At 56.2% G+C, this 27,157-nt stretch overlaps 14 protein-coding genes across 14 annotated transcripts; 4 read left to right on the forward strand and 10 right to left on the reverse strand.

Annotated features, from left to right (window-relative positions):
* Positions 1-5: 5 nt before the first annotated feature.
* Positions 6-440, reverse strand: PG986_011589 (polyketide synthase; the record flags this gene model as incomplete). The annotated part of the gene is made up of 1 exon (XM_066847811.1): positions 6-440. The coding sequence occupies one exon, from the start codon at positions 438-440 to the stop codon at positions 6-8; it is 435 nt and encodes a 144-aa protein (XP_066694507.1).
* A 3,079-nt stretch (positions 441-3,519) lies between these two features.
* On the reverse strand, positions 3,520-4,990 carry PG986_011590 (uncharacterized protein; the record flags this gene model as incomplete). Its single annotated transcript, XM_066847812.1, has 5 exons — positions 3,520-3,833; positions 3,903-4,342; positions 4,413-4,536; positions 4,596-4,725; positions 4,814-4,990. 5 exons carry the CDS (start codon positions 4,988-4,990, stop codon positions 3,520-3,522), a joined length of 1,185 nt encoding a protein of 394 aa, XP_066694508.1.
* A 1,230-nt stretch (positions 4,991-6,220) lies between these two features.
* PG986_011591 (uncharacterized protein) lies at positions 6,221-7,994 on the reverse strand (the record flags this gene model as incomplete). The annotated part of the gene is made up of 2 exons (XM_066847813.1): positions 6,221-7,334; positions 7,363-7,994. 2 exons carry the CDS (start codon positions 7,992-7,994, stop codon positions 6,221-6,223), a joined length of 1,746 nt encoding a protein of 581 aa, XP_066694509.1.
* A 974-nt stretch (positions 7,995-8,968) lies between these two features.
* PG986_011592 (Cytochrome P450 monooxygenase vrtE) lies at positions 8,969-10,815 on the reverse strand (the record flags this gene model as incomplete). Its single annotated transcript, XM_066847814.1, has 5 exons — positions 8,969-9,866; positions 9,942-10,050; positions 10,116-10,362; positions 10,420-10,592; positions 10,662-10,815. The coding sequence occupies 5 exons, from the start codon at positions 10,813-10,815 to the stop codon at positions 8,969-8,971; spliced, it is 1,581 nt and encodes a 526-aa protein (XP_066694510.1).
* Positions 10,816-11,974: 1,159 nt separating this feature from the next.
* Positions 11,975-13,213, forward strand: PG986_011593 (uncharacterized protein; the record flags this gene model as incomplete). Its single annotated transcript, XM_066847815.1, has 6 exons — positions 11,975-12,124; positions 12,230-12,593; positions 12,677-12,794; positions 12,861-12,925; positions 13,008-13,015; positions 13,046-13,213. The coding sequence occupies 6 exons, from the start codon at positions 11,975-11,977 to the stop codon at positions 13,211-13,213; spliced, it is 873 nt and encodes a 290-aa protein (XP_066694511.1).
* Positions 13,214-13,368: 155 nt separating this feature from the next.
* On the reverse strand, positions 13,369-14,205 carry PG986_011594 (uncharacterized protein; the record flags this gene model as incomplete). Its single annotated transcript, XM_066847816.1, has 1 exon — positions 13,369-14,205. The coding sequence occupies one exon, from the start codon at positions 14,203-14,205 to the stop codon at positions 13,369-13,371; it is 837 nt and encodes a 278-aa protein (XP_066694512.1).
* A 556-nt stretch (positions 14,206-14,761) lies between these two features.
* PG986_011595 (uncharacterized protein) lies at positions 14,762-16,262 on the reverse strand (the record flags this gene model as incomplete). The annotated part of the gene is made up of 3 exons (XM_066847817.1): positions 14,762-15,096; positions 15,162-15,929; positions 16,004-16,262. The coding sequence occupies 3 exons, from the start codon at positions 16,260-16,262 to the stop codon at positions 14,762-14,764; spliced, it is 1,362 nt and encodes a 453-aa protein (XP_066694513.1).
* A 57-nt stretch (positions 16,263-16,319) lies between these two features.
* PG986_011596 (uncharacterized protein) lies at positions 16,320-16,643 on the reverse strand (the record flags this gene model as incomplete). Its single annotated transcript, XM_066847818.1, has 1 exon — positions 16,320-16,643. The coding sequence occupies one exon, from the start codon at positions 16,641-16,643 to the stop codon at positions 16,320-16,322; it is 324 nt and encodes a 107-aa protein (XP_066694514.1).
* An 890-nt stretch (positions 16,644-17,533) lies between these two features.
* On the reverse strand, positions 17,534-18,022 carry PG986_011597 (uncharacterized protein; the record flags this gene model as incomplete). The annotated part of the gene is made up of 1 exon (XM_066847819.1): positions 17,534-18,022. The coding sequence occupies one exon, from the start codon at positions 18,020-18,022 to the stop codon at positions 17,534-17,536; it is 489 nt and encodes a 162-aa protein (XP_066694515.1).
* Positions 18,023-18,786: 764 nt separating this feature from the next.
* On the forward strand, positions 18,787-20,000 carry PG986_011598 (zinc-binding dehydrogenase; the record flags this gene model as incomplete). Its single annotated transcript, XM_066847820.1, has 3 exons — positions 18,787-18,982; positions 19,052-19,625; positions 19,685-20,000. 3 exons carry the CDS (start codon positions 18,787-18,789, stop codon positions 19,998-20,000), a joined length of 1,086 nt encoding a protein of 361 aa, XP_066694516.1.
* An 84-nt stretch (positions 20,001-20,084) lies between these two features.
* Positions 20,085-20,985, reverse strand: PG986_011599 (uncharacterized protein; the record flags this gene model as incomplete). Its single annotated transcript, XM_066847821.1, has 2 exons — positions 20,085-20,714; positions 20,854-20,985. The coding sequence occupies 2 exons, from the start codon at positions 20,983-20,985 to the stop codon at positions 20,085-20,087; spliced, it is 762 nt and encodes a 253-aa protein (XP_066694517.1).
* A 334-nt stretch (positions 20,986-21,319) lies between these two features.
* On the forward strand, positions 21,320-22,171 carry PG986_011600 (uncharacterized protein; the record flags this gene model as incomplete). Its single annotated transcript, XM_066847822.1, has 2 exons — positions 21,320-21,893; positions 21,945-22,171. The coding sequence occupies 2 exons, from the start codon at positions 21,320-21,322 to the stop codon at positions 22,169-22,171; spliced, it is 801 nt and encodes a 266-aa protein (XP_066694518.1).
* A 174-nt stretch (positions 22,172-22,345) lies between these two features.
* Positions 22,346-23,725, reverse strand: PG986_011601 (mitochondrial chaperone BCS1; the record flags this gene model as incomplete). Its single annotated transcript, XM_066847823.1, has 1 exon — positions 22,346-23,725. One exon carries the CDS (start codon positions 23,723-23,725, stop codon positions 22,346-22,348), a length of 1,380 nt encoding a protein of 459 aa, XP_066694519.1.
* A 1,233-nt stretch (positions 23,726-24,958) lies between these two features.
* PG986_011602 (uncharacterized protein) lies at positions 24,959-26,761 on the forward strand (the record flags this gene model as incomplete). The annotated part of the gene is made up of 5 exons (XM_066847824.1): positions 24,959-25,209; positions 25,258-25,641; positions 25,716-26,362; positions 26,452-26,556; positions 26,622-26,761. 5 exons carry the CDS (start codon positions 24,959-24,961, stop codon positions 26,759-26,761), a joined length of 1,527 nt encoding a protein of 508 aa, XP_066694520.1.
* Between the last annotated feature and the right edge of the window lie 396 nt (positions 26,762-27,157).

Here is a 27,157-nt window from a genome sequence, read left to right on the forward strand (position 1 = left end):
ACGCGCTACCCCAGAAAGGGGGCGTACGCGAGACCATCGCTGTCGGGATGCTGAGGAGCGAGAGAAAACAGCTTGGGAGTTGGGGATTTGTCGGGTTGTTGGTGTTGGCGTTTGTTTAACACTTGGGCGGCTTCGACCAGCCTCGCACAAGACTTATGAACAGCTTCGTAGATACCGTCCTTCGTGCTGGGGTCGTTGGGAATATGTATAATGATGGAACCAGGCAATGCGAGAAGAGTATCTTGCTCGGTAATGTGACTAACGACGGTGGTCGCGTATTTCTCGTCTGCGAGCTGGGCCTGGTAGGCCGAGACGGCCTCGCTGTTGTAGGTCTCGTCATCCTCTGGGACCAGGAACACCACTTTATCAAAGTTCACTTGGTCCTCGGATTGCGAGGCAGGTGTCCAGCTGACACGGCTGACAAGTCCAAGATCATGCATGGCTAAGTATTTGATGATTCCCTGTTGTTGCTGTGTCTCTTGTGTTCTCTCCTACGCTCCGGGCTTAGTAGAGCGAAGGCTCGACATATATATAGGGGGCCTAGAGTATGAATAATCATGATGACATCGGGCTACGCAGCGCCTTCACATACCAATTCTGTCGCATACTCTCTAATCATACGTACGGATCTATCTAAGGCCTGATGCAAGGCTACGTACGAAACATACAAGATGGGCCGATTACTAGAGGTCTGTTTACCGGAAATGTAGAAGGCGACATCTACGCGGCTTCCAAAATAGCTTCGACTTGCATCATCACACACCGCATTTGGTGCTTTGGTGCCCGTCATGCGAAGTCGGGTCCACGATATAACATGCGCGGAGGTGGCGCCTGTGTCGCTTTGACTGCTAAGAGCCGCAGACAAACTGGAGGTTCATTTTTCAACCAATCAAGCTGCGTACACGCCACGGGATAGCGTCCAAACTTGTCGCTGTGCGGTATCTGCCCGCTAATGAGATGTAATAGATATGTGCCCACTCCTTGGTCGGCCCCAAGCAGTTAAGGGGGCAGTGCTTAGGCACTGAGTAGGGTGACGCGAACCTAGAAGGGCGGTGTGATGAAATTCAGAGTGCAGGTAGCTGTCAGTTGGCAATCGGTCGTCGCTCACGAGACATTCGATCCCTGAACAAGTTCGGACAAGCTCCAACGTCGTGCCATATATCCGAAAGGCACATTTTGCCCACGCTTGGCAGCTTATCCAGACTATGAGAAACCCCCGTCTATACAAGCCTATAAAGGAGGTCCGGGCCGTATAGACTCTTATCTACCAACATGGATTGTCCGATATCGCCCTCCCCCCATGAAACCGTGATGAGAGACATGCGGCGACATTGCCAAGCAGATCGGCACGCGTCTCGGGAAATTTGGGCATCTACCGGATGACATCACGTAATACTCCAGACAGAGCTCACTCAGCGAGGCAGGGCCCAAACAGTCTCGGCCTTTGAGCTCGGCGTTTCGTTCCGACCCGAGCCGACTCCCTGACCGAAACATCACGATCTCCCACAAGATACCTGCCAAGGGAGCTTGTAAAATAAGTGTAACCACACTCGGTCCGAGCACCGAATACTTACTTGGGCTGGGAGGCCCTTACTGTGCGTACGAGTCGACAGCCGAGTAGGCACAAGTCAGCGGGTGAGCCCCTAAAACCCCACGTTTACACTCCGAAACTCCCCTTAGTATGGATGCATGCATCGTGTAGTAAAGCGCCCGTTGCTTGAAGAAGAACCTTATCTCCACCGTGAAATACTCCGGACACATTAAAACTTAATCGTATTGCCCACATATCACTGAGACAGATGATCGGACACGAGTCACGCCGTCGCTCTTGATCGAGGGAGGAGTTTCTTCACCTCAGGTATGACGGCATAGTTTTCGAGATATGCAGAATTAGATGAACAAGTCGCCAGTAACGGTGAGCTGCATTCAATGTCACACCAAGGAGCCAGGAATCGCAACTCCCAGTAAACAAGCACTGTTTCAAATATTTCCTATGAATGCCGCTGCCGACAGGCTGACGGGCTGGGTCACCATCCCCGATCGCAGCTTTTGAACTTTCTCTTATCTTGATACCCGACTCAGAAAGGTGAATGGGGACCCAAAGTGATATATCATACTCTGGTCCTGTTATGCACATAACTACTGACTAGCATCACATGCAAGCTTAGGTAAGCGTTCTGCCAACACTTCATACTTCTTAACTAAGCACTAGACTTGAATGGGTATCCTTAGTATTTTGGCAATTGCCGGGGAAGCACTTCGCGGTGGTGGTCTCGGGCGACGTCCGCCTGTCAGACATTATTATCCCGTACTTATTCCAGACCTGTCAATGATTGTCACCATCTTGCATGCAGCAACCCCGACTGGGTATGCATGGCTTGTCATCAATTGACCTTTTCAGACAGAGAACACCAAAACTGCTTACAGACTGCAGGGGTAGCACGATAGACTCTTGGGATTGGTGGCAGAGGCATTGCGGGTAGCAGTACTTGGTTGATCTTCTGATTGAGTCACCGCCGCGGTACGGCGTATACGTGGCCGTCGTCAAACCAAGCTCACCTGAGGCGTAGATCAACCAACGGCGGCGATCAGTACCGAAGATGGTGTAGTAGATTACTCCATTGGGAGCAAAATAAAAAAGAGGTTGTCGAATGGAGTCTGGAAACAGGACGGTTCTTGCGACGTGTACATTGAGTTACCACATGTTACTATCCCGCGCTGGGAGGAGCCGCCATACCCGTACGCTGTCATCCACGAGGCTCTGCGGCTCCCGTATGGTGGCGCGGCGGGGACGCCCCCAAATCGCGCCACCCCACGAGACGCTGTCGTACAGCGGCCAGCTCCGGCGGTATCCGGTTTGCTGAAACATCCCGACCGGTATGACCCTGGGCGTGTCCAATCGTATCGACCATCACAACGAGAACGTGTGCCCCGAGTTCAACGCCTTCCGATCCCGGCCGGTGACTGGAGGCGCGACCGCGATCCAACGCCACCGGACGGGAAGCAGCCTGATGCCATTTAGCAAGGGCAGCATAGTATAATTGGTGGGTGCAGTGAGCAACACTTCTCTGCCTCTGTTTATCTTCCTCTCTGCGTTTCCAGCGCCTCGAGTTTGGGCGCTTTGGCACTACTAACAGTCGGTTTCGATACACTAGGCTGACGAACTCGCCAGCACGTACCTGGCCCTGGCGGCCCTGCTGACTTTTACGCGGCTTCCAGTCGACCTAATTCTCCGAGACAGCTTTGGTTGACGTCAGCTTGGATGCCGGCTTCTTCATCCCTGTCAAACACGATGCAAGTTATGACTAGTAGACAAGTAATCTCTCACATCATATGGTTTGAAACATCTGCATGACCGTTTTATGTTGTGGGAGCCGATTAGGAAGGCAGAAAGAGACTAAAGATCGAGAGCAGTTCAATGAGTGATAGTATTGGACGATAAGATACATCCAAACGTCAATTGGAAGTCAATCTGATAATGGTAGACCCTCTCCTTTTCCTCTCCTCCAGTCTCCTTTCTCAGGCCAGCTCAGCCTCCACAACACCCTGGATCGCCTGAGAGGACCGCCAGAACTTCACAATCTTGAACCCCGCCGAGCCGAGCAGGTCGCGCCACTGCCCCTCGGAGCGCTCCTTACCGGACACGCAGGTCATCATCATCAGGTCGAACGACGTGGCCAGCGGCTGCGCGCCCGTCTCGGGCAGCACGTGGTCGTGGATCAGCAGCTTGCTGTAGCCCGGCCGCAGGGCGCCCCGGAGGGCGGTCAGGATCTGGCGCGACGGTTCGTCGGACCAGTCGTGCAGGATGCCGTGCATGTAGTATATTCGGGCCCCTGCGGACGGGGGAATAAGTTTAGTATGTCACTACCAATCACAATCACTGGCTGGAAAGGGTATCTGACCTTTGATGGGTTGCGGCTGGAAGAAATCATGGGCCATCTTATTGACCGTATCAGGGACCTTGGCGCCCTTGATCACGGCCGGAACATCCTGAAGATACAGCCGCGCGTCCACGTCCGGGTAGACGGCCCGGAACCTGTTGAGGTCGTGGCCGATGTTGCCCCCAACGTCCACCAGCAGCGGCCCGTCCGCCTCGGCGCCGTCCAGCAGGGGCGACAGGGGCACGATGTCGGGCCAGCCCGCCTGGTGCGCCATCTTGCCGCCCAGGGCGCGGTTGAAGGACTGCCCCTCGCGCGGGTGGTCGGTGTGGTATTGCCAGAGGTCGGTCCGGTGGCCCCAGGTGTACTGGTGGATGCCGTCGCGCGGGTCGGCGGGCTCCTGGTAGCCCGTCTTCTGGAGGTACTCGGGCATCTTGTAGAAGCACGGGAGGCTGACGTCGTATCTGCGAGGGGGGAAATGTGAGTGAGACTTTAGCTCATTTCTCCGGGGGGTAACTAGGCGAAACTACGTACAAGAAGTTAATCCACTCCCCAAAAGCGGGCTGGAGTAGGGACGTGGAGAAAGGGCTGGGCCTGTAGACCTCGCATGATACTTCTTCGAGCATCTGGTTGGATGCCAGGTGACGAAGAAGACGGGCTGTTCAAAACGATGAGTAAGTCTTGCCTATAGAAATAAGACCACAGGTTTGGACTGACCCAAGAGTTGCGGGTCGCAGTTTACCAAAGCCGCCAGGTCGGTGGCGCTCTCAGCAAGGCCTCCTCGCTCGTGCCATTTCTCGAACAGCTGTAGATCCTTGGCGACCTTGAGACTCGCCCCCACAGCGGGCTATAAGATGTCCGTCCCACTTGTTATCATCTGTATCGAAAGGTAAAGCACACTACATAGTTGGGGTGGAACGATTTTATGGACTTGCCTGGTTCATGCATAGTCTTGAGACGGTCTCCCACGGGGTCTCGAGGCGGGCCACTAGATGATGAGCGGCTAGCAAGACCCTACTCCGGTCTCCTTCAGAGGCAAAGCTGTCAGCGCTGATCGAGTCCAGGGCCTGGGGGACCTTGTCTGAGGAGCAGGACGATTGGTTGGCAGCCATGTTGGGTGGTATGATGGTGGTCAGGTATATCGCGAATCTGGGTTGATGACTCAATGGAAGAGGTAAAACGTAATTTTCTGTGGCGTTCGTATATACCATGCGAATTCACGGCCCCTTGGCGCCAAGGTATTTATATATGTCTTGCGATCAGAGAGTGGATGCTGGATCTGCAGCGCCGGCGCTTCCGCCATTTTGTCATGATGTCTTCATCGACGGCCACCTCACTCCCGATAGGGGTATTTCACCCCAAGAGGGCTCGTGTACCAAAGTACCAATGCAAAATCGCATGCAAGATGCAAGAATCACATCCCGCAAATGCATTTACCTGTCGGATAAATCATCAATTTAGCCAATGCGATGTATGTTTGGAGATGGTGTGAGAACTAAACAGGGCTCTGTCACCTTTCTCCGTATCTTCCCGGACATGACATCATAAAAGACCTGAGTAATATCTTACAGCTGCACTTCTAGACAGAATTGATGCAATGCTAATTTGACAGGCGGGCTTGATCGCACGTTGGGCAACTTTGACGGGTTTGGCGTGCGTCGCATTAGTGTGACACGTAAGCTCCCGTGTTTGCATATGTATAAAGGGACGTGGGATGAGGTGCTATGTTGCGAGGGGAGCATGATAGGTAGCAGGTTCGGACGAAAACCAGCCAATCAGGTGTAGTTGCTACCTGGCCGCATTCCGTCGTATGTTTAAAGAGACGACAATCGTTGTTCTTGATCGACCCTCCTTATCTATATGCAGTTCACGGAGACTATTCCCACCAACTATCTTACTGCAGTTTTCAAACATCACGCTGAAGAACCATACCCACAGGGCGTCGTATACTCGGGTCCGAAAACGGTGGTAGAAACATTTCTAGGGTCCTTTGGATCTCCCGTCAAAGCTCGGTATTCTCAGGAGGCACCACTGTCAGACCGCCCCGGTAATCAAAACGTGCGGGCGTTGGCAATTTCCAAAAGACTTCCGAACTCTCCATACTAGAAAGCCCGGTTTATCTAGACGTTGTTGTCATTTTATGGAATGTATTTTACGGTTGATGTGGTATGGCACGGATAGGAGAAACAGCTTCGCCCTTGGATGAAGTATGATTAACATGAACCATGATACAACGTTAAAAAATCAATGCTATGTACAAAAAGATGCCTGGGTCTAAAGCCATCGCTTCAACTATGTAAACGCCACCTGAACAAATGCAAATGCAACCAAAGCTACCCAAATCAAGACGCCGATCGAGACGACCGGTCACTGTGTTTCTGCGGCGAGTTCCTCCCCGACGGAAGGTCGTGGTGGATGGCCGTGGTCGGACTAGCGACGTGGTCGCTCATGGACTGCACCGTCGACAGCGCCACGCCCGGGTTGTGCCGCCGCTCGTGGTCGCTGTCGTCCATGCTGGTGATGGGCGACGGGTGGTAATGCGTCCCTTCCTCGGCAGATCGGGTCGCGCTGCTGCTGTACTGCGTGCCCGGTCCTTGCTGCTGCGGTGGCGGCGGCTGCTGGTCGATGCCGAGCGACGACAGGATGCGCATGGTGGCCTCGCGCTGCTTCTCGCGCAGCTCGTGGTTCGGGTTCTTGGTCGGGTCGTTCTCGTCGTCGCCGTCCTGGCCTGGGTTCGCCATCTCGTACTCGAGCATCTTAATGAACTGGTAAAACCCAATAGCGATAAGGGCGCCGATCCCTGGCCCGACCCAGTACACCCAGTGCTCCGGGTCGAACTGGCCGGTCACGATGCAGGGGCCGAGACTGCGCGCCGGGTTCAGGGAACCGCCGGTATAGTAGACCCCCACGAGCTCGGCGACGAAGAGGGCCAGGCCGATACCGACGGGCGCAATGAAGGTGGACTTGTGCTTCTCCTTCGCGAGCATCAGGATCGTGAAGACCAGCTGCGCCGTCATGAAGGCCTCAATAAACACGCCCTGCGGCAGCGACGTGCCCTCGCTCAGCGTCGTCCGCACGTTGAACCGCGTCGGGAACAGCGCCAGGACCAGCGCCGACGCCGTGATGCTGCCGACGATCTGGCTCAGGAACAGGACGATGGCGCGCTTCGCGCTGACGGCGCGGACGGCCCAGAGGGCCAGCGTGACGGCCGGGTTGAAGAGGCCGCCCGAGATGCGGAAGAAGACCCAGACGTTGACCATGAGGCTGAAACCGAAGGACACGGCGATGTAGAGCATGACGACGGGGTCGAAACCGGCCGTCGCGTTGGTCGTCGTGGCGGCGGCGGGGGTCTTGCTGCCGGCGTTGGCCACCTGCGTGCCGGCGAAGGCGAAGAAGAGAAACATGGTGGTGCCAACCCACTCGCCGAGCGCCGCCACGAAGAGGTTCTTGGCCTCGCTGTGCATCCACATGGTTAAAGGCAAACGCATGGAGAAGGGATCCGGCGTGTCCCTGCCACTGCCGCCGCCGCCGCCGCCGCCGCCGCCCGTCATGGTCCAGGTCCCCGCGCTGTGGCGGTTGTCGCGCATCATGTCGCGCGGCTGGGGGGCGGCCCATGGTGGGCGGGTTGTAGTCGTGGCGGTTGCCGCCGATCATGTCGGCGTAGTTGTACGGCATCTCTCCGCTGCGCCACGAGGCGCGCTGGAGCATGAGGGACTGGCGCCGCGCCTTTTTCGCCTGCAGCTTGGCGTCCTTCTTGGCCTGCTTGGCCTGCTCCTGCATCTCGTAGAAGGACATGGTCCGCCGCGAGGGCGACGCGAACTGCGACGGCAGGGGCGAGCCGGGCGCCGCCGCGACGTTGTTCAGGGTCGCGCCCTCGAAGTAGGAGCCGCTGTCCCGCTGGTCAAAGTCGGACTCGTGGCCGTTGTTGTTGGTATGTGAGCGGGTGCGGCTGCCGGGGCCGAACCGGTGGGCCCGGGGCGTCTTGGCTCTGCTGATGTTCAAAAAGTTGTCGTGTTCGTCAATGGAGTTCGTGGGGTGTATCGTGGATCGTTCCGTTATGGTTCGTTCCACGGGATTGCTCGTCCTCGTGGAGTGGTCTGATAGTGATGCCGGCATCTTGACTCGTGTGTGTGTGTGTGTCGCGTTAGGTAAATAGGAAAAAGCCAAAGAGACGTTCAACGTTTCGTGTGTAGTGAAAAGAGCGAAGAATCAAGTGCGAGACATGTCGAGATAAATACAGATGTCTGCTTCGGCTTTATTTTCTGTTGCCTTAACCCCCACGCGTCCACTATCGGACCAGAACACGGGGACCGCGGTGGCCAAAACATGGGTATGGGATCGGAGGTGAAACAGGCTTTCTCTTGTCAAATGTGAAAGGTGTCTAGTCGCATTCACAAGCTAGAGTGCGAAACCATGGGCTCGGAGGTGTTATTCTGGGCATCACATGACACTGCCACACTGGCATATTCGTGTAGCGTCATCATTTGCCGATCATGTACCAGAGTCCCGGAGTATGGGAAGGGCCCGCGGTTCCGTAGTAGAGACTCACTCCATGTCACAATGCGAAGCCGGGGGATCTACCACTAGTCCGTCTCGGTCTGGTGCCTGAGATAAAAATGGAAGTATCCACCCCAGGCACTATTAAGGGGGACACTATCCCGTAGCGCCCGGCGTCAGCCGAGACTATCGCACCTGTAACCGCTAACAGCATCAATTCAGCCCTACGAATAAACTCCTGTAATTAAAAAGTTCCTATTCTCGTGCCATGTTAGATCGGCCAGGCCGACCTTGCCGTGCTATCCCTGAGTGTTGGGGGTTTGACCCGGAATCTGTGATCTATAAAACCCCAATCTGCGCCCACAACAAGGAACCGGACATTCGTTCCGGTACCCATCCAGTAGCCGCAGTTCTGGGCCAGCTCATCAATCGAAACGAGCTAGAACATGTCGCGAACAACGTAGACACTAAGTAATGATTGCCGGCGCTGTCTCGAAAGGGAAAAACGTCCGCTGTTGTGAGCTAAGGCATGTGGCGATGTCTACTATCACGAATTTCGATGCATGTTGTCATCGTCACGCACTTTTCGTTATCTAGCCAGCGCGCAGACGTAAGCGGCACACCAAACCCTTCTGCCTCGTAAACCAGCTCCCCGTAACCTCCCACTCCTTCGCCGGATCCTCGAGCTCCACGTGGTACCGCCTCACGACGGTGGCGACGATTTTGTAAACCTCGAGCTGCGCCAGGTGCCGTCCGATGCAGACGTGGCTGCCCCCGCCAAACGTCAGGTCGGACGCGTTGAAGCGCCGCATCCGCAGCATGTACTCGTCGTCGGTCTCGTCCGGCGTTCCCGGCGCGTGGCCGCGCAGCCACCGCTCGGGCCGGTACGTGTCCGCGTCCGCGCCCCAGACGCCGGGGTTGCGGCCCGCGACGTACGGGTTGACGCCCACCGCCGTCCCCGCGGGAACGAAGCGCCCGTCGGGCAGGGTGAGGCCTTCGGCGGGGACGTAGCGCTCCAGCAGCATGCAGACGCCCGGGTGCATCCGCATGGCCTCGCGGACCACGGCCTCGAGGTACGGCAGCTTGCAACAAGCAGCAAACGGCGCTACTTTATCTTCGGTGTTTCCGAGATCGGCTGCGAGGATCTCCTCTTCCAGTTTGCGGTAGGCGCGGGGCTCGTGCAGCGCGTAGTAGAAGATAGCACGTATGGTGATGGCGGTGGTGTCGGCGCCGGCGAGGAGGTTGACCAGGAGGTAGCCCATGATGATGCCGTCGTCTACCAGGTCCGGGTTGGTCTGCTTGGTGTCGATGAAGTGCTGCAGGAAGTCGGGCACGTTGGGATCGAAGTTGGCGTCCTTGCCTTGCAGGCGGGCGATGAGGTGCTGCAGAGAGATGCCGGTGATGTTGCCGAGATTGGGCGGCCCGACCCTCATAACGGGGTTCTTGTCCAGGAAGAAGTCTAGGATGGGAATTTGCCCGACAGCCGCGAAGCTAAAAAGGAAAAAAAAAGGAATAACAGTCAGAATAAGGGAACATCATCCGAGGGCAAACTTTGGAGGTACTTACTAGTCCAGTGACTTGTCGGCAATGGAAATGGTTTCGTCGTAATCACAGCCCTTGTCCATATAGCCAAACCGCTTGCTGAAAGAGGCCGCACCGTTGATATCCCACGAACCTGGTATTTTCATGAGCATGATGACGTTTGTACTAATAACTGCCACACGAGGGTCTTGTACTCACAGAAAGCAATCCACTCTCCCAAGTCAAACGCCTTGCCATTGTCGCCCGCGAATCGCGTTTCCAAGTGTCCACAGAAGTCGGCGATGACCTTGTCCATCAGGGGCTCCAGCGACTGTACACTACTCGCGGAATAGTACTGTACGATTGGCCGCTTCATCCGGGCATGATGTTTCTGGTTCGTCTCACTGAAGAGATGATACGTGATTTTCCCATCGACGATGGCACTGTTGTTCTGGTAGAACTCGGTCTATATGTTCATGGTTGGTCAAACCTTCCGGCTTCATGTGACCTTTTGGCGACGTACCTTTTCCCATTTCCCATCGGTGCCGTAAAACTTCTTGATCAGCTCCGGGTAGTCAATGTCCAGCGTATTGGGGCCGATTCGCACGACCGGCCCGTGCTTGTCGTGGAGCCTCTTGATGCCGATATGGTAGGAACCTGTGCGGACGAGGAAGAATCGCCACCAGTTCGTCCATCCTGTGGAGATGGAGTTTTAGCAGGTGAACCTGGAGAATCTCCCGGGGTAGGAAAGGTGTTGCTTCTGACCAGCAAGGAAGGGGCCGGGGTATTGCCGCAACGGGGAAACGATGTAGGAGATGGTCCACCAGACAGCCGTGGTCAGACACGGCACCACGAGCAAGGCTACGAGAGCCGACCTCCAGTCCGAGGCTAGAAACCGGATTTCCTCCGTGGTTGACATCTCTGACGAACTACTGACCCCAATACGAATTGGTGTATGGAGAGGAAGACACGAAGAGACGAAGAAGAGGGGAAAAGGGAGGTATTTCACTCAGCTCTTTAGCGCTCTTGATTACTCGTTCCAACGCAGACCCAGGCAGACTGGCAGCAGCGCAGACAGGAAACGAGATGATGAGCCCCCGGCCGATCAGTTCTACTTGGGTTTACGGATGCCGCTTTCGGGGGTGGTTCGATGTAACGTCGGATAGCATTCCGATGCAGGGATCGCCGTCTGGTGTATCCTTGCTCAGTCGTCGTCGAGTCGCTCCACTGTGCCACTATCTGAATTCCGGGTTCCTTCAAGCCCCATGTTCAAAGGGATAGCCTGGGTTTTGTCTACATAAGTAGCAGCAGGAAACTCCCATTCATGAGGCTCACACTTACTTAGCGCGGAAAGTCTGGCCGCAAGCGAGAACCGTTGTAGCAACGGTCGTCCGAAGATGCTCGGGACCTCATCAAACTCTAAAGACACAAGCTTCGCCTGAAGTTTGGTAATTCTGACTCACCGTTGCACCCGCGGTGGGGCTGTGGGTTTAGCGTGCCGATTCGTCGGGATGTTTGACAGCAAGGGGCCGGGCCAGGCCGGGCCCCCGGGCCCCCAAGGTTTTGGCATAGTTTGCATGGCGGCTTTGCATGGCGACGATCGTGCAGGCCGAGAGCTGCGACAGGGAGCAATCGTATGATGTCAGCGGGGCTCCGGAGTCCGCGATAGGCTGCTGCAGTTATTCAGCAACAGCTAATCTTCCTCCATCCCCGTATACCAGATGCTACTAATGTTCAAGTTTAGTATCAACCAAATCACCTGGGGCGAGAGCACGATCCTTGTTTCGTCAACCAGGAATTTGACGGCTTGTTGTTTCTGGCCATGTGTCACAGCCGATCATGCCCCTGATTTTCTGCATTAACCTGGAAACTTGCTGGTTTGCCGATCTCATTGTGGACTGCATAGATCATCGGTCGTACATAAAGGGGGCGGTGGTTTGCCCATGGGGGTGAAAACCCTTTTTAACGTTGGATCTTCGAGTTATTGGATTGACTCCCGTACTTTTTGTTTTCTTTTCCTGCAACGTACGCACATTCCAACCAGATTGCCCAAGCCGCCCTATTGACGGCTGCGGACGATGGCAATGGGAGGAGACGGGCCGTGGGCCATCACTGTCATGTGGGCCCTGACCGCCGCGACCTTTATATTCGTCCTTCTCAGGATATACACTCGCGTGGTGGTCGTCAAGTCTTTTGGCATAGACGAGGGAGTCTACCTATTGGCCTTTGTGAGTTAGTCTGATGCGACGACGTATGGCGGCTTGTGACTTCCTTTCCTTTTCTGGGACCCATTCACTTTTTGCTGACCTCTCCTGGCGATTCCTAAACTGCAGGTATTTCTCGTATGCTACACAGCATTCGCCGCGATCTCGGCCAGATACGGATTCGGACAAAACATGTACGACCTCGACCCCGACGACCGGGTCCGCGCGGTGCTCTTCGAAGCCATTGGCCAAACCTTTGCCGTGACGGGCATGGCCATAGCGAAATGGTCCCTCGGCATCTTTCTTCTGCGCATCGTGCTGGAGGAGTCGCACAAATGGGCCATCTGGATCGCCATGTCGGCACTCATGGCGGCCTCGGCATCAGTTTGCTTCGTCTTTTGGCTGCAGTGCACGCCGCCGGCCTACCTGTGGGATCGTCGCATCGCCGGATCCTGCCACGTGGATTCGACCCCGGCTTCAATGGCGTTATGCAGTACGTACACCACATGACACCTACTGCGTCGGCTCGTGTGTCAACACAATCACGGACTTATGCTGACCAGACGAGTTTAAAAGTCATATGCGTCCTCGTCGAGTTCTTCTTCGCCTTGTTCCCTTGGCTGTTCATATGGAAACTGAACATGGAGCTAAGGGAGAAGACTGTCATCCTCGTCAGCATGAGCCTGGGAGCCATGTACGTACAGATATCTCCGCTAAATAACCCCCCCTGTACGCACGATGCTGACCGTCCCTGGTACAGTGCAGGAGCTTGCGGGATCAAACGGACACTCGAAGTGCCGGAGCTATCTAGCCACAATTATTCCAGTAGTTTGGCGCACGAACTTTCTTTTCTTTCCTACCGTCAATTTGGTATATCTGAAGTGTATGTGTACTAATCATGCAACAGAGGATACGGTCGGTCTCATAGTCTGATCCGCGGCCGAGATCGCCGTCACGATGATCTGCATCGGCATACCCGTCTGCCGACCCCTGTACAAGCGCTTCCTGACCCAGTTGGCCTCGAGCGATCGGAGGAATACGAAGCGACTAGCCAGACTAAAAGCCGTGGGTGATCAGTGGCTAAAAGATGCTTGTGCTATAGCATTTAGATAGACTACGTTCAAATTATTAGCTGCGTCTTAATTCATAGTCACATCAGTCATTGTTGATAAAACGGAATCACTTTTCAGGTTGATTGGTTGATTTTTATTGATCGGGGCAGTGGTTGTCTCATGCCACACCTAGCTACGTATCTCCACCCGCGAGGCCTAGGCAGCCTCCTGAGCCACGATCCTGTTCTTCACACCCAACGCCTGCAGGAGATGCAGCAGGTCGGTCCAACGCTTGTTGAACCCGAGATCATTGACCGGCTTCGGCTTCTTCTCCCAAGGCTGATCACACAGCTTCTGGCGGTCGAGCGGGGGACTGAGACGCGCAAAGACGTCATCCATGAGGTCGGTGAGCGTCTGCATCTTCTCGCCGTGATTAGGGTAGACAGCCCTCCCGCGCTCCTCGTCCACGACGGGTCCGCACGTGCAGGCCTCGAGCTGCGCCTTCGACCTGATGTTGAAGGTCGACCACCACGCCTGCTTGACGCGGCCCATGACCGGCTCGGGCAGCACGAGGCCCGGGTTCGCCAGCAGCTGCTGCGCCATGAGGACGGCGTACAGGGCCGGATCCAACACGGCCAGCTCGAGCGGCTCGCCCCACTTGAGCCAGCAGACGAAATCGAGGAACCAGCCCTTCTCACCGTAGAGCGCGAGCGGGTCGCGCACGACCTCGTCGACGGCGCCCTGCAAAATCGCCTTGCGCAGCTCGTAGTCGCGCCCGCCCTCCTTGACCTCGTACAGGGACGTCGGGATCGCGCCCACGTTTCGCGACACGTAGTTGATGTGGTTGCCTGCGAACCTGGCCAGGTTGGCGCGGCCGGCGGGCTCGAGCCACTGGTGGTACTTGCTGAGGACGAAGCGGATGTCTTGGGCGCAGAGGCTGGCGTCTTGAGCCATTTTGGCGAGGAGGACGAAGCGGCTGAAGGCGAGGCTCTCCTTGGCCTGTTGGGCGTAGGCCTTTGCGTTGTGGAGGACGATGTTGTCGTTGCCGGCCATGGCGAGAACTGAGACGATTGGGGACTTGGGTGTGTGTGTGTGTGTGGTAAAGGATTTATGTTGGTACGAGGATGTTGGTTGCTCTGGTGTGTGATGCATCTCAGCATCAGACGTGGGAGAGGAAGGTAATCCGGTATTTGTATTCAATGCAATGATGCTAGGAGGCCTCGCCGATAATGAATTGTTACAGAAACTAGTGACTACTGCGTTGTTGACGGCATTTTGAAAGCATGCATTCAAGGAAATCCCGGAGAGTATTCACAATGAGAGACTATCTGACAAAGGAGACATAAATCTATGTTACAGGCTAGAACAACAAACAATGGGAACCGAGTAGTCGTGGTTTGGATGTCGTTGTATCGTGGCTCAAATTGAAGCTGCCCCTTTTCGGATAGATACTTTTGAACTCTCTTAACACGTCCAGTTACCATACAGATTTAGCCACAAATCAAGAACACAAATTTGGTATTGAGATCCATGTAGGGAGTTGATTTACACCAGCGCTCTCTCAATTGCCCGAACACATCGGGAACCTAAGCCCAAGCACCAACAAGACTCATGAGGAACGCCCCCGCCACGACCAACAAAAAGCACACACCCGACGCCGACCTCGCAGTATCCTCCAGCTCTCGTCGGACAGAAGATCCTCAGACAGCAGCTCCACTAACGAAGCAAAGGTCAACAAACCGGCGGATATCGCGTTCATGACGCCGACGAGGATGAGCCCAAACTCGGACTCCGGGCTGTACGCCGACCGGGCGGCGAGACCGATGGCTTGGCCAATGGGTGTAGTGCAGCCGTACGCAACGGCCATGAAGATCGGTTGGAGGCTCTTCTCGGGCCACTCGATGGCGGCGATCCTTGCACCGAGGGCAAGGCCTTCGAAAGTCTCTGTTTGCGGAGGTTAGCTTCTTCTGTACCAGCCTCGGAATAAGGATGATGGGATGTGTGCTTACGATGAAAGGCGATGGCGATGAGCAGAACGACGAACTCGTTGCCGCCAATCGAGACACTCAGCGCCATCCCGATGAAGACGCTATGGAACAAGATGCCCATTTCGAGCAAGACGATCTGCATGATGTCTTTCCGGTGCTTCTGGGTCTCGGTGAGAACCGGTGGACCAACAGGCAACCCGGCCTCCGCATCCTCCGCGTCTTCTGGTGTCTCTTTTGGCACAGTATTTTCATCCGTCCTCCCGGATGCTCGGATGACATCGGTGCTGGGCCGACTGGTGATATTCGACAAAGTGCGCCCAATGCTCTCCGAGCGACCAACGACAGGCCTCTTCGCCCGCACCTCGGAAGCCGGAGCCGCCGCTGCCGACTTCTTCTTCTCATCCTCGTCCCCATCCGGTACCGCCGTCCGCCTCGCAGGATGCAGCAGCATCTCAATAACCGTAACGACAAAGATCCCCACCAGCGCGATGGCGCCGGGCATCGCCTCGAAGTCCTCGGTCCAGAACTTGCCCAGGCAGGGGTCCCCCAGCAGCGTGAAGGCGGTGGGCAGCAGGTGCACGAACGCCGTGGCGATCAGCACGCCCGTGCCGAAGTGCCGGACCGCGAAGAAGAAGTTGTCCGGGATCCGCAACCCCGGAAGCCGGGTCACGAGGATGGGGAAGGCGCAGGCCGCCGAGGAGACGGCGAGGATGATGAAGAGGGCGCCGACGCGCAGGGGAGGTTGTAGGTCGCGACGTCGGAGCCGCCGGACTGGCACGTTCCGCGTCTCTCAAGCAGTGGCGTGTGCGGTATTGCTTTTGTCGTGTTATTAGGAATGGTCTCTGTCTCGCCTTCGAGCCGACGCCCGGACCCCGACAGAAGGTCTAGCGGCCGGCCGTCCAGCAAAAGGCTCAACACAACGGACATGGCGAAACTTGACAAGAGCCACGTTGCCCATGAAGCCCGTTCGGGGGTCCATAGCTTGCCACCAGTCTCAGCATGGCTAGCACCCAACCCGTGTTGGGGGTAGGTATAGTGAGTCTGGACCCCATCTCTGAGATCGCGTCGTGCTTGAATCGTCCATTGGCCCGATTTCTCGGACTCTGAAGTTGGAAGCCCCATCGTTCCCGTTGTGACGCGACGCGCAGTGATAAAACGAGTGTTGGTGATGCTCAATTGCTAAATCCTCCTCACCTCGGGCTCCTCGTCACTCGAACCCGAACCCGAAACCCATGCAATATGCTGTTGTTGTACGGACGAGAGCTCCGTGTAAACAGTCTTGTTGGTCGTAGAAAAGCCCACAGGCTCGACACTGCCGAGACCCGGACTTGTGGGTAAGGGGATCCTGTAGTTTCTTGGCGTTGTCGTCAGCGAGTTGGATCGCCAAGACAAACGGTTGCCGACTTGTTCCGAGACTTCTTGTCTCCCAGCGACAACGATTCGACGACGCTTGCCGACCGGCTTAGCGATCTGTTTGCCGAGGAGGAAGTAAGTCATGGTCATGATGGATTTTCAAACGGACAATTATGTATTCAGACAGGGGTGAAACGAAACACGCAAAACGAAAGACAGAAAGAAGCGCAATATTTCGCGCCCGAACCGGAAACCTGCTGCTCTTTTCAGCTCAGATATTGAAGTTTGTATCCAGTCATTGCAGACTTTGTGAGACTAGGAGCGTGCGTTTTAAATAACACACCTGAGTGTGATTTTGAGCGAGAAAATTAGTTTGCGCCACCATGCACGGCGGCTCGCAAGTAAGGCCTTAGACCTACTAGCCCGTATGTAGTCGGCAGATGGGGGTCTAGGGCAGTATCAGATTGTTAGACTTTCCCATGTTGCCAAAGGAGCTACCAGACTACCGGAACTACCAATCAGATGCATCATGATCTCCAAAGTGACAACTTATATAACTAGATGCATAACCCTGGGGCGGCGTCGTACATGGTGGTCCCGAAGGCTTCGTTCGGCATTGGTTGGACTGGCAGGAAACTATTATTTTCACCTGCTCGCGTCAGGCACGATCTCGCTTGGGGCGTGTCAAATGGGTCTGTCAACTTCCAAGAAGATATTTTGTAATTTGCCGATTTTTACTTGCAGCCAACAATCAGGGGGTTCGATCGGTCATGTGGTGTTCCTGTAACATACTACTCCCTGCGTATTGCACATTGTTATTCCCAAAGTCGGGTGGATATTTTGATTTGGTTTATACACTATTCAGGATTTATCAGAATGTAGGCTCCCTTATTTGTAGATATTTCGCTAGAAAAATCTGATGTCCACGCCATATAGCTACTGCACTTACCTTTGTCTGCACCATCGTTACATTGGCTGACAGAAAAGCCCGACCACTTAGTGGCTGATCGATCCGGGGCTGTTTTCAGGATGAGCAGACATCAGCAGCAGTCGTGGAAAAGGATCATCTCGCCCAAATTCTTCAGCTGCGTCTCATAAATATATCCGCCCTCACGAACAATGGGAGCATCCCGAATCTCCTCGTAGTGTCCGCCGCCCGACCGCGCCGCCGCCCGCGGATCGAACGCCCCCTCCATCAACTCGTTGGGGTTGAAAAGGCAGGTAAGTGCATACTCGCGCAGGGCGGGATGATACCAGGTCCTCCTCTGTCTCTGGCTCCAGACCTGCTCAAATAGACGTCTTACCCGCTCCTGGCTCTTGCCGTACGCGGCCGGGCCCGCCAGCTGAGGCGGGCCTTTGTCTTTGTGCGGGGGCCACAGGTACGTCTGCTTGACGCCGTCGAGGCAGGTGCCGAAGCCGGGCTCAGAGCCCATGAGGGACTCGGGGCAGTGGATGGGGATGTCGAGGCGGTAGGGGTAGTGGTACCCACAGCCAGGGCAGGTCAGGGTCGTGTATTGCTGGACGCACATCTTGTCAAAAGAGAGAGAGATGTGCTGGGGTTTTAAATGCGATGGAATGCCTGCCTGGAGCGAGTTTGATGTCGTGATGGTCAGAGTCTTGAGGAATTAAACAAACACAGGGATCGAGCGCTTGAGCAGACTATTAAATACGTAACACATCTCACAAAGGACATTGTTCTTGACAAACGCATGATATGCCATTGTTGATTATCTTGGAGACAAAGCCATTCGTGGATAAGAGTCCCCAAAAAAATTCAAGAGAATGCTCTTTGATATGCGCGGCAATGCCATTTGTTTGTCATAGATTTGGTGGTCGAACTGAACCCCGCCGAGCAGAACTACCGGAATTGACGATCGTGACTTGGCCTTCCCCGCTTCCGAAGACCCGACCCGAGGCCGGGGTAAACACTGGGGAAGCAAATGCGGAGTAAAACTGGGTGGACATGGACGGGAGTGGGAATCGCGACGTGCGGCAGTTGATTGGAGATGCGGCTGGGCTGTGGTTGGATGGCTGACTCGTGCTCCCTCGCCTGAACCTGAAGGTTGATAACAAAATTCCCCGCTCATGAACCAACGACGGGAGTACCCATGCCGCGCTAGCCAGGTGATAGGAGATCTAAAAGTCAACATGTTTCCCACGTTGGTTTCGCGAGCTGCATGTCTTAACAACTCTCATTCCGCCCTTGCATCGTTTGTATCACGACCTGCGTAACTCTCTTTAGCAAATAGCTACCGCATCTTCTTATCGCAGGCGCCACTTGAACCAAGGGATCATGGACAGCAGTCCCGTCAAGTCCCGCGCCTTGGTGGCGCGGGGGCCTTTCTCCGAGGGAAAATGGGCCATGGAGGACGAGGTCCTCGTGGAGATGGTGGCCTCAGGACTTTGCCATACAGACCTGCACTGCGGCGACACGCCAGACGATAAGGGCGTACCCGGTGTTTACTACCCGAGGGTCCTGGGACACGAAGGTATGCTGTGATCCCTTCCAACCCTCTTTGCGGTGTAGCTCAGAAGTCTGACAAATGTCACGGCAACAGGTTCGGGCTACGTGCAGAAAGTCGGGAGCGCCGTAACACACGTCCAACCCGGCGACCCGGTCCTGCTGTCCTCCACGTACTGCGGGAACTGCCACGTCTGCAAGACCGGCCCGGTCTCGCACTGCACCTCCTTCTTCCAGATCAACTTCCTGGGCGGTCCCGTCTTCACCCCGCAATCTGCTTCGGCTTCCGACGACAAGGCCTCAACCCTCGGCGGCCTCTTCTTCGGCCAGTCGAGCTTCGCGCAGCACACCATCGCGAGCGCCAAATCCGTCGTCAACGTCGCTGGCCTGGGCCTGACGCGCGACGACCTGAAGCTCCTCGCCCCCTTCGGCTGCGGCCTCCTCACGGGCAGCGGCACCGTCGTCAACGTCGCCAAGGCGGGGCCCGACGACGCCGTCGCCGTCATGGGCCTGGGCGGCGTCGGGCTGGCCGCCGTCATGGCGGCCAAGAACAGCGGGTGCGCGCACATCGTCGGGGTGGACCGGGTCCCCGCGCGGCTGGCGCTCGCGCGGGAGCTGGGGGCGACGCACGTCGTCGACACGACGGAGGTGGCGGCGACGACGGGGACCTCGTGGGGGCGATACGGGATGCGGCGGGCGGGCTGGGGCCGACGGTCGCGATCGATGCGAGCGGGCACCAGCCGCTGGTGATGGCGGCGGTGGAGGCGACGCGGTACATGGGCAAGATCATCCAGGTCGGCGCGGGGATGCCGGACGCGGTGGTGCATCTGCCCATGCAGGCTTGGATGGATACGGGGAAGCAGTACTTTGGGGCGGTGATGGGGCACGCCGATACGGCTGAGTACATCCCGCGGATGATCCGGTGGTGGAAGGACGGCGATTTCCCCTTTGAGACGCTGGTGCAGTCCTTTAGCTTTGACGATTGGGAGGCTGCGATCGCGTCGATGATAAAAGGGACTGTGGTGAAACCGATCATGGTTTGGTGAGAGCGGGATGAGCAGGGCTGGGATGTTGATCGGGTAGGGCGCGGGTCAAAAAGATCCTACTTAGAAGAGCGAGCAGAATAGAAGTCAGGCGATGGTCTTTCGTGAAGCGTCAGATATCATGTTACAATCGGCGCTAGGATTCAAGAGCATCACCTGGGATGTAGTCCCCACGAAGACGGCCAAGACAGCCGCATACGTAGCTGTCGACACCATCGTCTCCATATTCGACGCCATAAGCCCAACCGACAGCGCCGCCGCAAAGAGCAAGACCGCGACCGAGACGGTAACCAAGCTCTTCGTCAAGCTGACATCCGGCAACCGCATAATCAGCATAGGAACCACGAGCGCCGTCCCGCCGATGAATGCCACGATGAACCGTGCCAGCTTGTCCACGAAGGGCGAGACCTCCTCGGGCGGCTCGCGGCCCAGCAGGTACTCGGTCGTGCGCCGGCCCATCTCGCGCTTCGTGTAGGTGAGCGACTTGCGCAGCCGGCGCTTGAGTGCATCGCGCATCGGGTCCGTCGGTAGTAAAGAAGTGTCGGGCAGGCGGCGGTACCCGCCCGGGTCATCGTGTAAGGTGCCGACTTCCTCGAAGGCCTGCTCGAGGTCCAAACGCTGGCGCTTAGCGACGGAGCCCGTGACGGGGACCAGCTTGTTCAGGTAGTCGTAGTCCTTGATAGCGTTTGCTACATCATCATCTATAAGCCAGCGTGCCTGCAGGTTTCCAAGGCAAGTAAGGGTGTTTACTCTAGTCGTGTAGCAACTTGGTCAGCTCCTCGCTTTGCGCTCCGGATATCTGTTTCTTGTCCGAGGCCGTTGTCTTGATCTGCGCGATGTCATTCTGCAGGCGGACGATGTTGAGCCGCTGTAGCCCGCGAAAGGTCATAAAATGTGGCTCCAGGTTCCCCGTGTTGATGGTATGTTGTAAGGGGCGCTGCTTATAGGACATGTCCTCCGTGATGGGGGTTGGTCGGGGCGTATCCATAATGGGCGAATAGATAACTTGTTTCATCGACTGCTGCCCAGGGGCTTTCGTCTTTCGTCGCAAAAGGTGTTCGTGCTTTCCTCAAGCTCGCATTAGGCAGAAGGGCATCATCTCCCGTGCAGGCAACCCAAAGCTTAAGAAGCGGGACGCCCATGTTACACAGAGGATGTTTTAGAGCGTTCTTCGTTGAGGCTATGGTGCTGACAGCGTGAGTTCACCATTCCAGTCGAACCTGAATTCCCCTCCTCTTCCACAAGGACTGCAACAATCACAGACGATTCTGGTCTGATATGAGCCCAAGTTCGATTCCAACTCTACTGCTGGCGCGGCCAACATGGCGTCCAAGTCCAGCAAAATGAAACAGTGGTTCAAGCAGCCCTACAGGCTGCCATACGTTGCCCTGCGATGCAAACGTATTGTACCGACAACCGCACGACCCGCAGACACCGGCAATGACGACGACGAGAACGCGGAGGCGGAATCGGACGACGAAGCGACCGTGACCAGCAGCTACTTCCTGTCAGTGGCCATGGACGGTAAAGTAAGCCTGCCGACGTACATCAAATATTCCAGCCTACCAGCGCCGCAAATCAGCATGCAGCCTCCCCCGATGATGGTCCTTGACGTGCTCTTGCAGATCTGCGCCAACTTCCGCGAGGCGCGGCTGATCCTGTTCGAGATCGCGCCGCGCGGCACCTCCTTGCTGAGTCGACGCGGCGGTTTGAAGACGAGCCGGCTCCACGGGTTGAAGCTGAGCGGCGCGGCGCTGAAGTTGGACAAAGTCCTCTGCATGGCGTGCAGGGTGTTGAAATCCTACCAGAAGATCGGGAAGGGGTCGCACGACGCCACCAAACAAAAGGAGATATCGCAGAGATTTGCCAATAATGAGCAGATCAAAGATGCAGTAGGTGAGACGTTGCCGTCGTGGTGAATTCTTTTAAAATACGCGTATGCGACAGTATTACTTACCCGTGGACCAGCGACGGCCAACAGGACTTTGCGGCGGGTGGAGAAGACCGTACGTGACGGGGTCGTCGAGACGCTCAAGACGCGCATGATACATAGCCGGCAAGAGATTGATTATGACGGGATCCGTACGCGAGCAGAACTAGACAAGAATGAAGCACAGGAGGCATGCGGAAACCTCCATGAAGTAGCAGGGAGTGTGTCAAGCAGGCTGCGTTAATGCTACTCGAATCATCCAACCAAGTTGTAGTGAAATATCTCGACGATATTGTCGTCATAGGCTACTCCATATTACTCCTTACCACTATGGCGTGTTAATGTCTATTTGAGGGGTATCGATTCGTATGGTACATCGTAAAATACAGGAAATGTACAAGTAAATTCCTTCCGGAGCCTACTGGGATTCTCCTTTCGGCGGAGGCGTGATCAGGGCATCGGCCATGGCAATGGCGCCCTCCATATCGTCCTTGTGGAACAAGAACAGGCCCTGGAGAGCGGCGGTGCTGGTGCGAATAGACGGGGCCGTCTCCCCGTCCTGGGGCTCGGCGAAGAGGCCCAGCTCGTGCAGCCGGGCGAGGAACCGCGCCTTGCCCTTGCCGTCCGCGTCGACGTCGCCGTAGAACTTGTCCCACATCACCTCCGTCTGGTACCTCGTCGCCTCGCCGATGCGGACCATCATGTCGACACGGCCGGGGCGGATGAGCGCGGGGTCTAGCAGCTCGATGTGGTTGGTGGTGAGGAAGGCGAGTCGGTTGTCGCTCGCCGACACGCCGTCCAGCGCGTTCAGCAGTCCGGAGTAGGTGACGGTCGGTCCGCTGTAGCCGTCCGAGCCTCGCTTCGTTCGGTTGATAAAGGCCGAGTCCACATCTTCGAGCAAAAGTATGGTTCGCGGGGGCAGTTTGGAGAACAGGAGGGAGAGCTTGTCGTCCGTCACGCCGACTTCGCTCAGGTTGACCATGGCCACGTTATAATCCAGCTCGCCAGCCAGCGCGAGGATGAAAGACGACTTGCCCGTACCGGGAGGTCCGTGGAACAGGTACCCTCTCCGGTAAGGGATTCCGCGCTCGACGTACCACTGCCGCCGGTTGAGGAAGGCCTTGACGTCGGCCACTATGCTCTCCTTGAGACCCTCGGCCAGCACGACGCTGCCCAGCGGCCTCTTCCAGCGCGCCTCGCCCAGGGGCTCCCAATTGAAGTTGCGCACCATGTATACGACCGTCTTCCCCGCAATGGCTTCGCGGGCCTTGGCGTGCGCCTCGGTGAAGATGTCCTCGAAGATGTGTCGGTTCGAGTAGAGGGTGGTGAGGGCCATGGTCTCATGGGGCTCGCCCGTGTTCATGTTGGCGGTCGACTGCTTCAACCGCTCGACGGCGATGTAGGCGTACTTGTACTTGACGATGTGGCGGCCGTAACCGGGCTGGAGGAAGAAGCTCGCGTTCGTGGGGCCGCCGCCGCCGTTGCTCGGGTTCGGGTTGCTGTTGACGGTGCTGACGGACAGCGTGTTGATGCGGGTGAGGCGCCGCGCGAGGAAGGAGGAGTGGGCGCGCGGCTCGGACAGCCAGGCGAGGATCCAGGGGTAGGCGGCGTCCTGGCGGCTGATCTCGACGTGGACGAGCAGGCGGCGGCGCATCAGGCCCGCGGCGGAGATGGCGCCGCGGCGCGCAAAGGTCAGGACGGCGCCGAGGGAAGCGAGGCCGAAGCCGCCGGCGAAGACGGGGTTGTCGAAGAGGTGGTTGAAGTCCAAGAGGGACTGTCCCGTATCTGGCGACGACATGGCGGCGTCCCTTTCATCCGGCTGTGGTTCGAAAGTTGGGTTGGGGAATCGTGGATCGAGCTCAAAATCTGGTCGCGGCTCGCAATTGAGCTTTCTGTCGTGGGGAGTAGTGGGGCGCTAAATTTGTGCCCCTCACTGAGACATGCAGCGCTCAATTCCGCCTACGACTGCATGCCAGTGCTACTTCAATGCCGTAAGACACTGGACAGAGCAACACAAAGAAAACGACCATATACGTCATGTTGTTCCGCTACCGGGCCGGGACTGAAATAATCAGGAGCGGAAAAGCAGGCGATGGCATGATTGGTTGTAGCGGAATATTTGGCCGGTAGGCAAGGTTAGGTCACATAACATTGCATCGGGTATCACCACAATAGCTTCACACCACAACATCTAAGACCAGGCATACCATCTGCCTGCCTATCCGGAAGAGCCATGTCAGAACGTGCAGCTAGCCTCGCCTATTTGATGACCACCCCGTTTGAACCGGGACACTAGGTACATGATACGGATACTGTGGTTATCCTTTACTTATGTTTGCTAGTTGCCAGCCACGTCCAATGACGTTTGATCAGGCCATTGCTTTTTCCGTATATACATCCTTGATACAGGCTCCCGATAACCGAGGCCGCTTGCAAACATCTAGCTAGACGGATGCCAGTCTTGGATGACTGGTTATCAGCAGTCGGGCCCGACGAACGATCTTCGCCAGTGGTAATTTCCAATGTTCACTAATCAACGGCCACGCATGCCACGATGCCCACGGTCGACCATGCACTGCCGAGGCCTGTCGTTACACTAAGGCACTGCATTACGAATAGACGGTCTGCAGACACTCCCGTCTGCATCCGCTCCCGTGTCGGGTCCCCAATCCTGATCCGATTTCTAAGCCGATCCCTGCTGATGTCAATATCGAATCCATCTTCCGTAGATTAATTACCTGCAGGAAGCAGTAATCGCATGCTATGAGTAGGTACCTACTTAAGCGAGCTGCCATCACGCAGTGCCAGGACAGATAGTTTGCTGCTTAGGGTACGCCACGAGGCTAGAGTCTTGAGCAAGTATGCGTGTCGGCGTGCAAACGTGAGCCCGTTTCCAGAATGTCACTGTGAGCGTTGCAAACAAGCAGCTTGGGCATCTGTTAGCTCCCTCCCCCCCTTCCTTTCGTTTAAACCCGTTAGCAACTCCTGGTACACCTTACCCACCTCGAGAAATAGAAAGACGCAGCGAATCATGGCGGAAGTCCCGACTCCGCCTCCTGCTAATCAGGACACGCCCGACGTGGAAAAGCAGTCAAATACCAACTCAGCTAATGAAGGGGGCAATGGAGGAGATACTGGAGCAGGACCCCTGAACGGATCGACAACAGACGACAGTCAAACGCCGGCATGGGAATGGCGAGACGACCCGGCCAATCCCTACAACTGGCCCAAGTGGAAGAAGAACGTCCAGCTTGCCATGATCGCCATCACTGCTTTTTCAGGGTGAGCGAAGTCACTACCCAAACTTGGTCAGAACTAACAACATGCCAGATCCCTCGCGACGTCAATCGTGAGCCCTGCCCACGGCGAGTTCATGGCCCAATTTGGCGTCTCGAGCACCGTGGCCTTCCTGCCCCTATCGCTCTACGTCCTGTCCCTCGGGCTCGGTCCCGTCCTCGGTGGACCACTGTCCGAAGTGGCCGGGCGACGCATCGTGTACCTGATCGCGCCCACCCTCGGCGGCATCTTCTCGCTAGCCTGCGGCTTCACCCGCAGCTTCGTAGGCCTCTGCATCATGAGATTCCTCGCCGGCTTTTTCTACGCGCCCAGCCTCGCCGTCGGCTCCGGTGTCCTCAACGAGATCTACTACCCCGCGGAAAGGGGTTTACCGTTGGCACTTTTCATCTTGAGCCCCTTTCTTGGGCCAGGACTGGGGTATGTTTCGTCTAGATCAATCAATCCTCACTCGAGGATATGAACTGAGACTGACATGATATCATTACCAACAGGCCGGTCGTGGGTGTATTCCTGGTCGACAGAAAAGGCTGGCCCTGGACCCAGTTCACCGTCGTCTTCCTGTCCGTCTTCACCCTCATCTGGGTCCTCTTGACCCCCGAGACCTACCACCCGCTCCTCATCCGCCGCCGCATGGCGCAGCTCCACCTCGTGCCGCCCAAACAGCCGCCCTTCGCGTCTGTCGTCTCGCAATTCCTGACCATCGGCCTCGTCCGCCCGCTCCACATGATCCTCACCGAGCCCATCGTCGGGATCCTCGGCCTCTACATCGCGTGCGAGTTCGGGACCCTGTACCTCTTCTTCGGCGCCTTCTTCCTCGTGTTCCAGGGCACCTACGGCTTCACGCTCGTGCAGTCGGGCCTCGTCTTCCTCGCCGTCGCGTTCGGCTGCGTGCTGGGGACGGGGATGGTGTACCTGTGCGATCGGTTCCTGTACCGGTCCAAAGTCAAACACTTCCCGCCGAACCAGATCCCGCCGGAGCATCGGCTTTATTCGGCTATGTTCGGGACGCTGCTGCTCCCGACGGCGCTGCTTTGGTTTGGGTGGTCGGCGAGGCCCGGGGTGAATCCGGCGGTGCCCGTCATCGCCATCGCTTTGTTTGCATGTGGCAATGTGTCGCTGTTCATCAGTTCCATGCAGTGTAAGTGGCCCAATCAGATTCATCTGCCTCATAAATGCACAACATATGTTTTGTGGCTTTGGAAACTCCTTGCTGATTGAAACTGTCAGATATTGGCGATGTATACCACCGCTCCAACGTCGCCAGCGCTGCAAGCGCCAATGCGCTTATGCGGTACATATTCGGCACCGTGTTCCCCCTCTTCGGACTGCAGAGTAAGTGTTCATTCCCGTTATAGAGCGAAACAAACCCGTGAGTTAATACAATAACATGGTGTTAGTGTATCGTCGACTGGGAACTGGTTGGGCGACCAGCGTCCTCGCCTTGATCGCCCTGATACTACTGCCCGGCCCCTGGCTGCTGTTCAGGTATGGCAAGAAGGTTCGGGCCATGAGCAAATACGAGACTGCGAGTTATTAGCAGCTGTTCGATCCCAAATGGTGCGCAACACGTGAACAGCACGGAAAACGATGGGGTCGAACGCAAGACAAAGAGACAAAGGGACACAAAACAAGCAGGAGAAAGGGGTCAGCAAAATCACGCGTGGAAACAATAAAACGCAGAAAGACAACGCAGTATAGTACATAGAGAAAGGAAATAAAATTGCAACGCGCTGAAATTCGTTCTAGTCGTGAAGTCGTATTGTAAAATCCGTCCTCCGTGCCGCATTCATATCGTTAACTTCGTTCTCGGGCGTTCGTTCGTATAAGCCATTCGTCGGCCATAGCGGCTGGGAACCGCCAGTCGTATCCCTATCCTACACGTGCTTCAACCTTCTGTGTCGGCAACATCTGCAATAACGCTTTAGTTAGCATA

The sequence above is a fragment of the Apiospora aurea genome (assembly GCF_038362705.1).
Source record: "Apiospora aurea strain CBS 24483 chromosome Unknown utg000008l_segment0_segment0, whole genome shotgun sequence".
Taxonomy (NCBI): domain Eukaryota; kingdom Fungi; phylum Ascomycota; class Sordariomycetes; order Amphisphaeriales; family Apiosporaceae; genus Apiospora; species Apiospora aurea.